Genomic DNA, 14,669 nt, shown 5'->3' with positions numbered 1-14,669 from the left:
CTGCCCTTAGCCTTCTAAAATATACAGGAAGAAGCTTCAGCACATGTATGACATGTACATGTAAGCCTCGTTGAGGTAATTGGAATTGTTGACAAGGCCCCCAAAGCAAAACAATTCATATCCTCTTTGTTCACAAGACAACGTTTAATGAAAAGTATGTCTTGCCCTGTTAATTGTTTATCCACTACTTACATTGGCTTACAACAATGGAGTTCAATTCTAGACAACACAATATAAGAACAAACCATAACAGAGAACACAATAAAGAATCTAAATCACAATAAAAAAAAGAGTCCCGTTATAATAGCAGGCTGATAGTCTTTCTGCTTTCCAGCCTTTTCCAACTTTTCTTCCTTGGAGAAAAATAGCCTTGCACATGGCAAGAATTCTGGCAATTACTGTTAGTGTTGGCATTACACATAGAAGGAACCATGATTCAACCAGTTTAGTAAAAAAAATGATTGGAGCACTTTTCCCCAAAAAAGCAGAACCTCTAACTAAACGTGGAATATAACATTTACTCTTCTTTCTTAACTGTTATTTGGCATCAGCCATAGCATCTGGTATGTAATTTTAAGAATTGATGCCTAAGCTGGCTTACTATACTCCTTTCATTCTGTTTCCTTTTTGTGTGACTTTTCAACTCCACATAGAAGGCAAATGTCCTTTGTAAGCCTTTGTGGAAGTTGTTTTAACTGTTTGGTAAGTAACAAACCTGTTAAAAACCTGGTGCCAGTTATCAGAATGGGAAATTCAACCACTGTGCATCCTTTATTATCTGGAAAATCTCGGTAGCAAGGTATTTCTAACGTTTCCTTATTCTTTTTATTCTGAAGCTTCACCTATAGAAAAGAAGAAAATAAAATAATAAACTAAGTGAGCAGGACCTAAAGGAAATGTGATTCCTTCCAAACAGTGTTGTTTTCCATTTCCTGCTATAGTATGGAAATTATATCATAATCATGTGTTGAATCAAGACTTAATATTTAGAGTTACTGAGATCAATGAGATTTGTTGTAATATGGAATGATTAAAAACTCATTTGTGTATGGCTAACCCCAGATAATCATGTATGTCTATGAATAGATTTGTAAATTATAATAATAAAGAACATTTGTATAAAAGTATATAGTAATGCATAATTAAATTTTACCTCATGACAATGCCATGCTTCTCTGTCTGAGTCTTCTACTTCCAAGCGAATTTTGCAAATCTTATTAAATTTCTTATCTAGCTCCAAAGATGTTTGGTAAGTTTTAGCCCTTTTAAATGATCCTTTGGGAATGAAGACTGCAGCTGATGTACCTTTGTCATCACATACTGTCAGAATTAATTTAGAGTTCCCGTAATTATCTGACATTTCCCTAGCTATAACAGTGACATCCCAAGTCCCTAGAAATCAACAAGAAATAATTTGTTTGCGATGCTACATCTGAAATGTAAAAAAAATGCTTAATTGTTTATCAGTTCTGTAGTATAATTTAGAAGTTTTTAAGCTGGATGGAATAATGGAGAGTTTAATTACATTAACCTGTGGAATTATACAATATTATAATTTATATAACACTCATAGTTGAATTATTCAGTAGAAAAAAATAAGTTTTTTTTCTTCACAAAAGTGTCTGAGGAACAGTGACGTGCAGTCAGGTGAGGCAAGTGAGGCACAGCCTAACCTCTCATCATCAGGGCAGCGAGTCATTCGATGGGAAACTTGCCTTTTGGGAGGAATGACCCAGCTTGGCTCCCGCTTTCGATCTGCCGCCCAATGACCGAACGGAGAAGCGAAGAGGCAGGAGAGACAAAGCAGGAGCCAAGCTGAGTCATTCCTTCCAAGAGGCAAGTTTCCTATCGAATGATTCGCTGCCCTAGACTCGAGGCTCCAGTCCAGCCTGCGGTGCTTGCAGCCCCCGCCAGCTCCTCCAGGGACTCCCAAGCTCGGCACCAGAGAGCCGCCGCGAGAGAGGCCGGCCAGGTTGCCCAGGCGGTGGCAGAGGTTCCCTTTGTTCTTTCGGGTGCGGGAAGCAGGGGGGAGAGGCTTCCTCTGCTCCGTCTGCTCCCATCTGCGCTGCCCTCGCCCAACAAGCGCGCCCTGGATTCCGTGCAGCTCTGGCAGGCGGTGCCGTGGCCGAATCCCAGGGCGGAGGGTGGCAGGTCGCAACTGAGCATGCCTGACTGTGGAATTCTGGGAGTTGAAGTCCACAAGTCTAAAAAAATTGCTGCCTCACCAGCTATAAACCTCACTGCACGTCACTGCTGAGGAAGACATTATTTTCATTTTGTAGAAACTTATAATTCGAAGATAGGATTTAGCTAGTAACTGAAGACCTTGTCATGGAAGTCCTTGTCACTGTGCCTTCTGAATATAAATACAATGTTATGTTTATGAATGGCACAATGCATGAGTTCCAAGTTGCCTCACCCATGCATTACTTTGAATTAAAGTTTTTCTCCAAGTAGAAATTTAAGGTAACCAAATTAATAACCTGCTGCTTTTGTGAGCATATAGCCAATGAAAACACTCTATCAGATCTATATCCCTTGCTACTTGAATTCATTTATTTGCCACACTCCTTATTTTAGCTAATCACAATTAAAACAGTATTTCAAATATGAGTGTGTATTGGTATAAGTACTGCAGAAGAAACAAATACAATGTCTATGGAGATTCTCAGTAATCTAGCTCATGGTTGTCCCAAAGGTGCTTTTTTCAAAAGGTAACTGGACTTTCTGGTTTTTCTTCTCATCCAAGAAGCTTCTTCAGCAGAAAGTCCAGTTGCCTCTTGAAAAAAAGCACTTTTGGGACAAGCAAATACAATGATTTTGAGTATTTAATACAATGTATTTTTGAGTATACATGTTCCAAAGAGTATATTCCTTCTAAAATGAAGTAAGAATATTGAGTTAATATTCATCTTTGGAGTAGTAATATGATCATTTCAATTAATCAAAATTTAAAGCACTATTCCCAAAAGTGACTGGAGGAAAGAAAGAAAATTCAGCTAGAACAGGTGAGGAAATAACCTGAAATCCAACAGCCTTAGGCCTCATGCATGGAGAATTCTATATTTTCTTTTCTCTCCCCATGGTGCATTCAATCCCCACATCTCATTTAAAACATTGATTACACTTTTTTAATCTCTCCATGTGCTTATCTATTTTTATTTAAATATTATAACTGCATTACCCAGCTTTACTAAATGCCAAGGATATACAGTTTGCATTAAAGATATTGTTCTGATAAACCTGTCTTTATTCTCAGTTGATCCAACCAGGAAAGACAAAGATGCATCCAAACAGAAGCTTAAAAGCATTTTATTGTATATCTTACCATGAACATCTTTTGTCAGACTTTCTTTATTGGTTTTTCCAAGAAGCCGCAGTTCTTGTTTCATCTTTCCATCACCAACACCACTGTCCAACCATTGCTGGCATGAGAATACATACTGACTATCACTCTTCCCCAATTCTTGTATCAAGATTTGGTCAAGGTACCATCCAGCTCCATAACCATAGTTATTGTGTTCCACCAACACTGAGCTTAACATCCCAAGATCAATTGCTTGGATAGCAAAGGTACTTATCTATTTTTGGATGGGAGTGAAGGGAATTACCAATAGATAATCAGGAAGAAATCCATATTAATAGAAACATAATTATAGCAGCCAATTGTTTAATTATGTTTATCTATTTTTCTGATATTCTTTTGAAAGCTACTAAGAGAGTGCATAGGAAACCATAAAATTATGACATAGCAATAAATCTAAATTAATCAACAATAAAAATGCGATCACTCCAACAATATCTATGCAGTAGGACTTCTAAATGTAATATGGCATATTATAAAAGATACGTCAACATATTTGAGGAGAAATCACCAAAGCATGAATTAGAAACCTTTTGCTAGTAGAATACTAATCATTTGATAGTGGCAGAAACTAAAGGCCTTAATATGAGAGAATTTGTCTTCAGACTTGCACACAGTTTAATGTTAAACCTCAAAATCAAACCAGTAGTGTTAAGGGATTCTGCACAACATATTTTAGGGTTGTACAGAATGACCACAGGTAAGGCCAAAAGGCAAAATCGCAACCCCAGTAATGCAATCAAAGCTCCACCTGTGGCTCCTAACGTGACTTTTTTTAACCATATCCTGCAATAACTACAGTATAAAGGAACAAATGAAGCAAGAATCTTTCCATTCCATTTTGTGGTATTAAATCACACAATATTTCGATTTGTCTATTTCGATTTGTTTGAAATGTATTACACTTCTTACTCTACAAAAAAATTACCTACAAATGAGCTTTGAAATATTCTAAGGAATATTTTAATGGACAGTTACTGTATTTGCTTGTAGAGATAAGTTATTCGGCCTCAGTAAAGCCTTTGCCTTGAAGGAACATGTTGCATTACCTCAGTGAAACAAGACAATGTGACTTCACCCTGGTGCAACCAAACAGGCTTAAATACATCTTGCCTTTTATAAATCTGATTAAATTTATGAAATAACAAAATGGTTTAAAGGAGAAATTCAATCAAAAGTCTATTATATAAACACAACTATAAAGTATCCTTAATTCACATAGGAAACATGGTGAAAGAGTAACTGTGAACCAGCCGTATAGTCTAAGCCCAGCAGCAGTGCCAGACTTTTATGTACTTCTCAAGTCTCTTTTAAAGGAACATTTGAATGCAACCAATTTAACAATTTTATGAAAAACAGAATCTGGATTTCCTGCTATTTGGGTGGATAATCCATGAAAAATATAACATGCTCTGGGTATCAACCCTGACCACCCAATATATTGCCTTCTCTGAAAATTTAAAGGCACATTTAGAACATTAGGGAAAAACAGAATGAATGTATATTATTTGAGAGAGAAAAGGAGTAGATGGATAATAAGCAGCTTGGCACCCCCAATACAATCCTGGCTGATGACTAAAAAAGCTAAGCAAAGGATGGACCCAGTTAGTATTTGGATCACAACCATAATCTGTGACTTTTTAAAAACTGAAGAAAAGGCAATGTAAAATGCTTCCCTGTTGTTGCCAAGACAGTAGTGTGTATATATCTATGTTGTCGCAAGAAATTAAGTTTGACTCAAAGGAGACTTTTCTTCAATGAATGATTATAGTAGTAGATTAAGACAAATTAAATACAACCTTAAGAAAAGAAATTGAAAATATTTTAACTTTTTAAACATCAGATTTATAGATCTTTTAAAATCTAAATAGTAATATGATTGCAATACTTTTCAGGAAATATTGCATTTTTCTTGGGGGAAAAACAGAAGAACTGATATTTTTACCTTTATATATTTAGTTATCATCATACATAACAATTACCATGGCAAATGCTATCTTTAATGAGCAAGTATATGAAAAAGACCAAAATAGGTAACAGGCATGAAAAAACATATTGAAAATAACTTGGAACATTTTAGCACTTTTGAGTTTATTATGGAAATTGTAAATCCTGTTGTGCCAGTATATACACTCATGCATAATACTAATTCTGTCAATATTAACCTTCCTTTTATTTATCCCTTTCCAGTTTCAGCTCTCTTATTAAGCACATCCTATATCACAGTAACATAGATTTGGGAAACAGCTGTCCAAGAGGTACTTTGTTATCAACATATTTTCCTCATGATGAAGGAAATTTTAGTTTTCACAATTTACTAAAATGACATTTTATGTTATGCCATTTATCCCTTTGTGGAAATGCTAGCTGTTAAAAGACAAAAGTGATTCTTTAACATTGACTTTTCTGATTTAAATTTTGCTTCAACTAGGTGCAAAGAACATTTCCTCTTCATTTAACCGAGGTATCAGACTGGCAACCCTTGGGCTGGATGCATCACAGGCAGGCCATGCCCACCCCAGCTCCATGAATGAGAAAAACATCATGAAGCATCATATGATAGCAACATGATGCCGCAAGTTTGACACCCGTGGTTTAACCCATGAAACCAATAAAAGCAGTTGGCTCAAGTGATAGAAATCAGTTTTGTTTGCCATGCTGTAATTAAATTCTGTTTTTTTTTTATCGAATAACTTGTACTAATGTCTGCATAGTGATCACATAATCACAGAGAGGCTGCAGTAGCTGCAATTATGAAGGTCCATCATAAGTCCTTCTCATCAGTGCCATTGTAACTTTGGCTGCTGAATGAATAGTTGTTCATTGAGAACCACCTACATCTCTAAAATAAGGGAAGGAAAAGCAAATGATTTTTGCAAGGATGAATAGAAGTTTGGAAATTGGCATTGCATCAATAATAGTTTAATGACACTATCATCATCCCAGGGCAGGGGTGTCAAATTTGTGTTGTCACAGTGACATCACTTGATGTAGCAGGACTTTTCCCCTTTTGCTAAACTGGGTGTGGAAATGGCCAGTGCATGACGCATCCGCCTGTGGGCTGGGAGTTTGATAGCCCTGTCCTAGGGGGGTAGATAAAAATTAGCATCTGAAAAAGTTTTTAAATGTCCTCTTAGAATTCTTCAATATAAGACATTCCAGAAATCTCTTGGGTAAGTAAATCAATTGCTTAGCTAATTTTACATTAATTTTTAATTACCAGAGATCTGTAATCAAACAGCAGGACATTGTGTTAATTAGATTTGGTGTGACCAGAAAAGGGATATATTATACTGAACACAGATATCTCATGTTATATTTGTTACTTAGAATTTCTGCTGTTTAGCTTTCAGACTTTGCTGGTCATAATTTAGGAAACAGATATAACAATCATGGCATCCTGGGTTGATAGGTAGACCAATATTCACTAAAAGCCATAGCAGTATAATAGCGATACCTGTCTTCCTCTCCACAATAGTTCTTTCATTAGAATTGCTGCAAAAAGTTACTTGCACTAGGATTTACATTTCTTTTTACCATAAAGCATTTTAATGACTTAAGCTTTTAAAAATGATAATGAGGATTTCATGACTTAGGAATTTGTACTAGAGGTGCTTTTGTAAAAGCAATGGACTAGTCTGCATTGAAAGAATTCAAGAATCCATTTTCATTGAAAGCAAATCTGTCTGGAAAAGATCTTGAGTTTTGCAATATGATAGCTATTAAATCTTTTGATGGGTATGTCAACATGTTGAATGTATGAACATTAACAGATTGGTTTCATAATGTTAAATACTTTCTCAAATATCCTTTTATCCAGGATTGTAGCTTGGATGATTGAATGAGATAGATAACTAATTACTTATGACAGCTTAAGGATTGTCCTAATTTTCTACTAATATATGGCATTACACATGTTTTGTGGATTGTAGTAAGTGGTATTTGTTTCATTCATTTTACGAATGAGAGATAATTATGGAAACCAGATTTCAGATGTTCAGGATTGCACTTCAGAATTTTTCAGGTTTTCACATAATGGTATGAGTGACAGAAGTTTGAGGCTGTAATACTTTTCTCTTGTAACTAATTTGGTGTGTTTTGGCAGGGGCTGTTCTACATTCCACTGAAATATCTAAAAAAATTCTGAAGCATAACTAGTCGTGTTCCATACTTGCCTGACCCTTTTCAAACTGTGGGCATGACTTTGAATGCTTCAGTTGTCTTTTGTAAGAATCTCCATTCTTCCCCAATAGTGTAATAAAGATATTTGCATCTGTTTCAGATGCAGGTAATGTTCCTGTATAAACACTGATTGAGTAAGTAATTTCTGTAATAAAACATCAGATGAAAAAACATATGAAAAGAATCCATGCAAAGAGATAAAACAATCACTCACATATTCTTTCATAGACTAAATAGTACTTAGTGCTACATCATAAATCTGACCAGTGGTCTCAACTTTGGCAACTTTAACTTTAAGATATGTGGACTTCAGCTCCTAGAATTCTTTTTTTTTGAAATTTTTTTATTGTTTTAATTAAACAAAAACACACACACACACACACAAAACATTCTTCATTACATCTTCCAGAAAGCATGTTGATTGGTTACAAACAAATCTTGTGCGTTACTACCACAATCATTCTTTATACCGTACTTCATTCATATTGGATTGCACATTTTAAATAAAAAATCTTTATGTATTTTACCATCAATGTACCATCATTCTCATTTAACTATAATCATTTAAACGTGCTTTTATCTAGAATCATTTATATTTAAAGACACAACCATATACTGGCATTCATTAGTTATTTCTATAAACCATATGCTTATATCCAATTGCTTTCAGCAATACCAACGCATATAAAATAATTAAACATTATCCATTAATATTTCATTATTATTGTAATTATCTAACATTTTTATAATAAATCTAGACAAAGATTTATTAATAGAATTTATAAGTACCCAGGGGTGATTATATCTTTATAACAAAATCTAAACAAAAAAGTATTAGTAAAATTGATAAATCTTTTTTCCCAGGTCCCAAGTTATAGTTTATATCCAAATTGTTTTTACTAATTAAAGTTATTATTTCATTATTATTATCATCATAGATTACTTGTTAACTAATATACATTTTAAAAAACAAAAACATTCTATAGGCATGTACAAAATCCTACTTATTAATCACCAAAGATTAACTAAGTTTTTAATTATCAACATTCATTGTCAACCAGTGTCTTTCCAGTAACAGAACAATCTTATCTCTTTAGCCAGTAAAATTTTGTTATTGTTATTGTAGTTATCTAACATCTTTATAATAAATTTAAACAAAAATTTATTAGTAGAATTTATAAGTACCCAGAAGAAATTGCATCTTTATAACAGAATCCAAACAAAAAAGTATTAATAAAAATTAATAAATCTTTTTCCCAGGTCCCAATTTACAGTTTATATCCAAATTGTTTTCACTAATTAAAGTCATTCTTTCATTATTATTGTCATAATGGATTATCTATTAACGAATAAACATTTTAAAAACAAAAACATTCTATAGCATCTACAAGATCCTACTTATTAGTCACCAAATATTAACTAGGTTTTTAATTATCAGCATTCATTGTCAACCTGTGTCTTTCCAGTAACAAACAACCTTATCTCTTTAGCCACATGTTGCATCAATTCTCTAATTAACTTCTTTATAGAGTTCTTAAAGACTTCTCTCTGCACTTTTTTGCTCAGAAGACCTCTCATATAGTCTCTTTGCCCTTCAGTTGGTTTTAAAATTAACATGTCTTTGATTATCAGACATCTTTCTAAAGCTGTTTCTCTTCTTAATTCCATCAACAATTCCATATCTTGACAAGAGGTAGAGCTCCAAATAATCAAATTCACTTTTCCATATCTTTCCACTTTCACTCATGGGTACTTCATTAGTAGGTTCATCTGTTGTCTTGCCTTTATCTTCTATATCTTCTATATCTTCATTCTCTTCTTTAGTTTTTGGGGCTCCAACCCCTTCATCTTTTGCTGCACATAACAATAATTTCTCCAGTTTCTCATCAAATCTCTCGAATCCTTTCAAAATATTTTGAGGTCCATCCAAAACATCTTGGAAACTTAGGGCATCCTCATCCTTGTCTTTTTCATCTTCATTCATTTCTTTATTTTCTGGGACTCCAACTCCATCATTCTTTATTGTAGGAGATAGTAGTTTATCAAGTTTCTTATCAAAACTCTCAGATAACTTTTGAATTTCAGTCAACGAATCTTGAAGACTCAGTTTTCCCTCATACATGTTTCCAAATTTAAAAAAAGCAAGGGGAAGAAAAAAAAATCCCTTCCCTTGCCAAGAGTGTTTTTAAAAAAGCAACTCTGCCCTTGGGTAGGCTTCTTATTGAATTGCACAAGATAAGCTGCAAAGCTCCAAAGCTACAGAACTGCAAAGCTCTTCATTACAGCGTCAGTGGAATCGGAAACAATGTTTCAAAGAGAGAGAGAAAAAACCAGGTTCTAACTTCCGAACGGCAGATTCAATTCTTCTCCTGTTTATCTCAAGCTTATGGAGAACAATAATCTTTAAAAGTCTTTAATAAAAGTTGATGAGAAGTAGCAAGAGAGATTATTATAATAAAATAGGTTTTAGTTCCAGCCAACCAATAAGGCAGCAAAAAATAGGAGAAAAGAGAGTTCGTTCGCTTATGAGGAGAAACAAAGAACATTACAATCACTTCAATTCACAAAACATCGTTAAGAGGAAGAAAGAGAAATAAAAACTTTCCAAGGCAGTCCAGTAAAGATAAATTCCGCCGCTTTATTCATTGTTTAAAGGACTAATTTATCTTTTTTTTAAAAAATTCCTTTGGGCAATCATTTTCAAAAAAAAAAAAAAAAGCCTCACCAATCAGGGACTCACTTTCAGCTGCCTTCTTTCCGTGGCCATCTCCGACTTTGTCAGCACAGGGTTGTCTGTTTATCGCCAACTTGGAACACTTCCCTTGGGTCAATCAGGGACTTTGCGATGTCCCTGAGACCAGCAAGGATTTGTCTCCCTATCACCATCTCTTTGGGACAGCTTAGGTCCGTTGGGACCATGTAGCAATAAAAGAATCAACGGCGGTCTCGGGACAATCGAGACCGCACATTGTGTCATCGCGACGTTGGCCACTCCCCAGCTCCTAGAATTCTTTGGCCAGCATGCTGTGTATAGTCATGTATACAGACTAAAGCTGTATATTTAAAGTCTGACTTGCTTGTATACCTAAAGAAGACCCCAAGCAAATGTAAAATGGAACACTTGAAAATATTTGACAGACTTTAAACAATTAAAAATTAAAAGAAGAAAACTGCCTGCAAAATATACTCAAAATCTTTACTTTTGCTGTGCAAAGTATCTCCCTTGAGCATTAGCATAGTAAAATAAAATCAGTATGCATGTTTGAGAACAATTCAACAATCTGAACAACAGCTCAGTCATCTCTTTCTATTCCAATAGAAGATAACAGAGAAAATGCACATCATATTATAAAGCATTCTCTGCTTTGAAAACTAAGATATCAGAATTAAAATGCTATGCATATTCATATTTCAAATCAGCATATACAATAAATCATAGCATGCATTTCCAAGCCAGTTAAAAGATCTAACATGAACAGGTTGATTCATACATTGTGTTAAGCCATGAATTGTTTGTTGAATAAAACTCAATATTTTTATTGAATTCACCAACTTTGTATTAAGTTAGTGCTGTTATGGTTTGTCACAGTGTGTGAAGCCAACTGCTATCAACTTTGATACAGATGATAATAGTGTAAGGTGCTTGTTGTGCTTGTTGTTGATGACTCAGTCATTCATAACCTATTCTGTCTTTTTCCATTGTTGTTCTGTATTTATTTACTTTACATAGAATGCAATCTTAACCCAATAATTGTGTGTGTTTAAAACAAAATGGATGCATAAAATAACAACGTAAAAATCATAAGGTAAGACATAATTAAAAGTGACCAAAGCTCCCCACAAACAGTCTTGCAGCATAAAAACAAACACACAAAATAAGCTCCAACAATTTGGCTCCTCATTTTACCCACCTCAGAAGGATGGAAAGCTGGCTCAACCCTGAGCTGGTGAGATTTGAACTGGCAAATTGTAATCAGCTGGCAGTCAGCAGAAGTAGCCTGCAGTACTGCACTCTAACCACAGCGCCACTCTGGCTCATAAGGCATTCTAAAATGCATGTACCAGCAGTAGTTCCTGGTTGCAATCTAGAAATGGGTGCAACTGACACACAAGATAACCTTAAGATAGCTGGGCATGTAGAATCCTTACTATGCATTTTGGGAGTACCTCAATCCCTTTTCTTGGACTTCTGATAACTCTGAGACTCCCTTAGGCCTGCTATTACTTTCTTTTTGAATTATTTTCTGGCTATAGTATGGATTTTAAAAAATCAGGTTTTCGATTTGTTTTATTTGTTAGATGATGGCATCATATATTATGATAGGACAAGAAAATATATCAAAATGAGAATCACATTTTGTTATAAATTAATTTTATCCTCTATGCAAGTATTTGCAATAATAAGGGAATCTTGAAGATTAGTTGGGAATAAGCAACTAATGGCTGGTCTAACGGGAATCTATGGTCCCACAGACCACCTGCAATCACCTACAGCTCCAATTGCAAGTTTTCAAAATTCTATAGACATTATTTCACTGTTCCCCAAGACACCCCTTGGGATCTCTAAAGTTAAAATTATTTGCCAACCAATGTTGAAAAATAATACAATATTAAAATCCCATGAAATAGTTGTGAGAAGCAGTAGTAGCAGTGAATGTGACAATTTTAATTTGTACTATGATAAATATTGATAAATATATTCCATAATTTTTAAAAGGATCATGAGAGAAAAAAGTTAAAGAAACACTAGTCTGACTGGGGATAATTTTGATCTTTTTTTTAATTTTGTATGGATGGGTAGGTACAAAACATTGGTGGAATTCAAAAGTTTTTACTACTGGTTCTGTGGGCGTGGCTTGGTGGGCGTGAAAGGGGAAAGATACTGTAAAATCTCCATTCCCTCCCCACTCCAGGAGAAGGTTACTGCAAAATCCCCATTTCTTCACGATCAGCTGGAACTTGGGAGGCAAAGAATAGATGGGGGGCGGGGCCACTCAGAGGTGGTATTTACCGGTTCTCTGACTTACTCAAAATTTCCACTACTGGTTCTCCAGAACTGGTCAGAACCTGCTGAATACCAACTCTGATACAAAATTAAAGCAGCAAAACCGACATCTTAAACTTTGTATTGTCCTGCTTAAAACTCAACATTTGTCAGAAATGGTATAGGGTCTCCTGCTCGAGCAGAGGGTTGGACTAGAGGACCTCTAAAGTCCCTTCTAGCTCTGTTATTTTATGTTCTATAAACTAATTTTTCCTAGTCGAGGTGGGATTTAATGGGCAAGGGAATGCCTTAAATGCCAGCAAATGGAAGCACTATGACCATTCTTAACTTTCAGTTCCCTAAAAGTGCAAAAAAAAAGAGCCTGCAAATACTACCCTATAATTTTATCAGCCAGATTTCCTGTGGCCCTTAACTAAAAAGAAGGTCATTTAAAGAAAAAGGGAAAAAAAGGCTACTCATTCTTACATGAAATAAAGAAAAATATAGCAGGACCGGGAAGAGATTTGCAAGTATATTTTTCTCATCTGATTAAATGATTCTGTTATACCATAACTGATATGTGATTGTTAGAATCTAGGTACATTTTTATTCTATTTTTTAAGCAAAAAGAACAGACCTGCCTAGCTGAAATCTGGGACATGAGATTTAATTTGTAACACAATTCAGCTCTACAAGTTTGAGTACCAACTTGAATATCACACCTGTTTTCAAGAGAGGGAAATGTGCTTGATAATACAAGCCCAAAGTGTTCAAGGTTTCTTTCTAGTACATTTAGATGAAATTACAGCCTTAATGATATTTCTAAGATTCTTGAACAAACATACACATAGCTATGATATCTGCCTCTTTTTTTAATACGGTACAGTACATTGCAATTTACCATTTATTATAGTAGAAATAGTAGCTATTTTAGAAATAATTTTGAACATATGATACAAATGTATAAGAGAGTTTATTAGTGTTAAACCAAAGCTTGTTGTTCTGGACAGATTTTTTTAAATTTTCAGATTAATCATGTTATAATGATTCAGGTGTACAATTAAAAGTGATTTAGATCTTATATAAACTGAGAAACTTTTTTTCCCTTTTATATTGTTTATGGAATTAATAATACTACTTTTAATTAGAATCCTCATTGTACTGATTTTCATGAAAAAAAATGCAGTTTGTTCAAAATTATCTGCTTTCTTCTGACCCTATTATATCATTACCGCCAATTAAACTAGTATAAGGAAGGGGATCAATCCTTCATATCGATCAACATTAATATTACTTATTACGATAGAAAAATCATTTTGAAAGATATTTTGATTGAGTAAGGACTTATAGTTATGAATATGCACTTTAAGCAACAGGGCAAAATTCGCTCTCTTTTTATAAAAATAACTAAACAAACAGTATATAGAAGTTACGCTTCAAGCAACTAGTTTTGTCAATCTATTTGTTTCTGAGTTAGAATAGGAAGGAAATGTTAGTGTTTGACCATCTGTATTAACCCTCTTTTTTGAAGAATTCTAGAAATTTTAAAAACACTTAATCTGAAACTAAGAAGGCTTAATTATGTCTGCATTTTAATTGTATGGACTGTAATGAAATTTCTACAGTAGGCATTATACAACACAACACAATACAATACAATAGCAGAGTTGGAAGGGAGCTTGGAAGTCTTCTAGTCCAACCCCCTGTTTAGGCAGGAAACCCTATACCGTTTCAGACAAATGGCTATCCAACATCTTCTTAAAGACTTCCAGTGTTGGGGCATTCACAACTTCTGGAGGCAAGCTGTTCCACTGATTAATTGTTCTGTCAGGAAATTTCTCCTCAGTTCTAAGTTGTTTCTCTCCTTGATTAGTTTCCACCCATTGCTTCGTGTTCTACCCTTTTTGGGGGGGTGAAAATTCTATAATCCCATTCAAATCCAGTTAAATAAAATCTGATGGATTTAAATTAACTAGTTATTTGATCCTGCAAACATGCAATTAAAAACTCACTCATTTCTAAGTAAGTATCATTACATTAACATCTAAATCCTAATAATGTCAATGAAATTAAACTGTTGTCTAGCTTAAATGGTTTTGGAAAATAATACAAATTAAATGTTTTTGCCCATAAAGGCAA

At 34.5% G+C, this 14,669-nt stretch overlaps 1 protein-coding gene across 1 annotated transcript in view; it reads right to left on the bottom strand.

Annotated features, from left to right (window-relative positions):
- RP1 (RP1 axonemal microtubule associated) overlaps window positions 1-14,669 on the bottom strand; it is a 221,844-nt gene that overhangs the window by 24,258 nt on the left and 182,917 nt on the right. The window contains exons 44-47 of the mRNA XM_081952551.1: window positions 7,540-7,691; window positions 3,329-3,581; window positions 1,154-1,392; window positions 716-842 (exon numbers count right to left, since the gene is read on the bottom strand). Of these exons, the coding sequence (XP_081808677.1) occupies window positions 716-842; window positions 1,154-1,392; window positions 3,329-3,581; window positions 7,540-7,691 (771 nt within the window). The remainder of the gene's footprint in view (window positions 1-715; window positions 843-1,153; window positions 1,393-3,328; window positions 3,582-7,539; window positions 7,692-14,669) is intronic.

The sequence above is a fragment of the Natrix helvetica genome (genome assembly GCF_964273705.1).
Source record: "Natrix helvetica genome assembly, chromosome: 4".
NCBI classification, from domain to species: domain Eukaryota; kingdom Metazoa; phylum Chordata; class Lepidosauria; order Squamata; family Natricidae; genus Natrix; species Natrix helvetica.
Note: the sequence above shows the minus strand (reverse complement) of the source record. Positions and strands in the feature narration are given on the sequence as shown.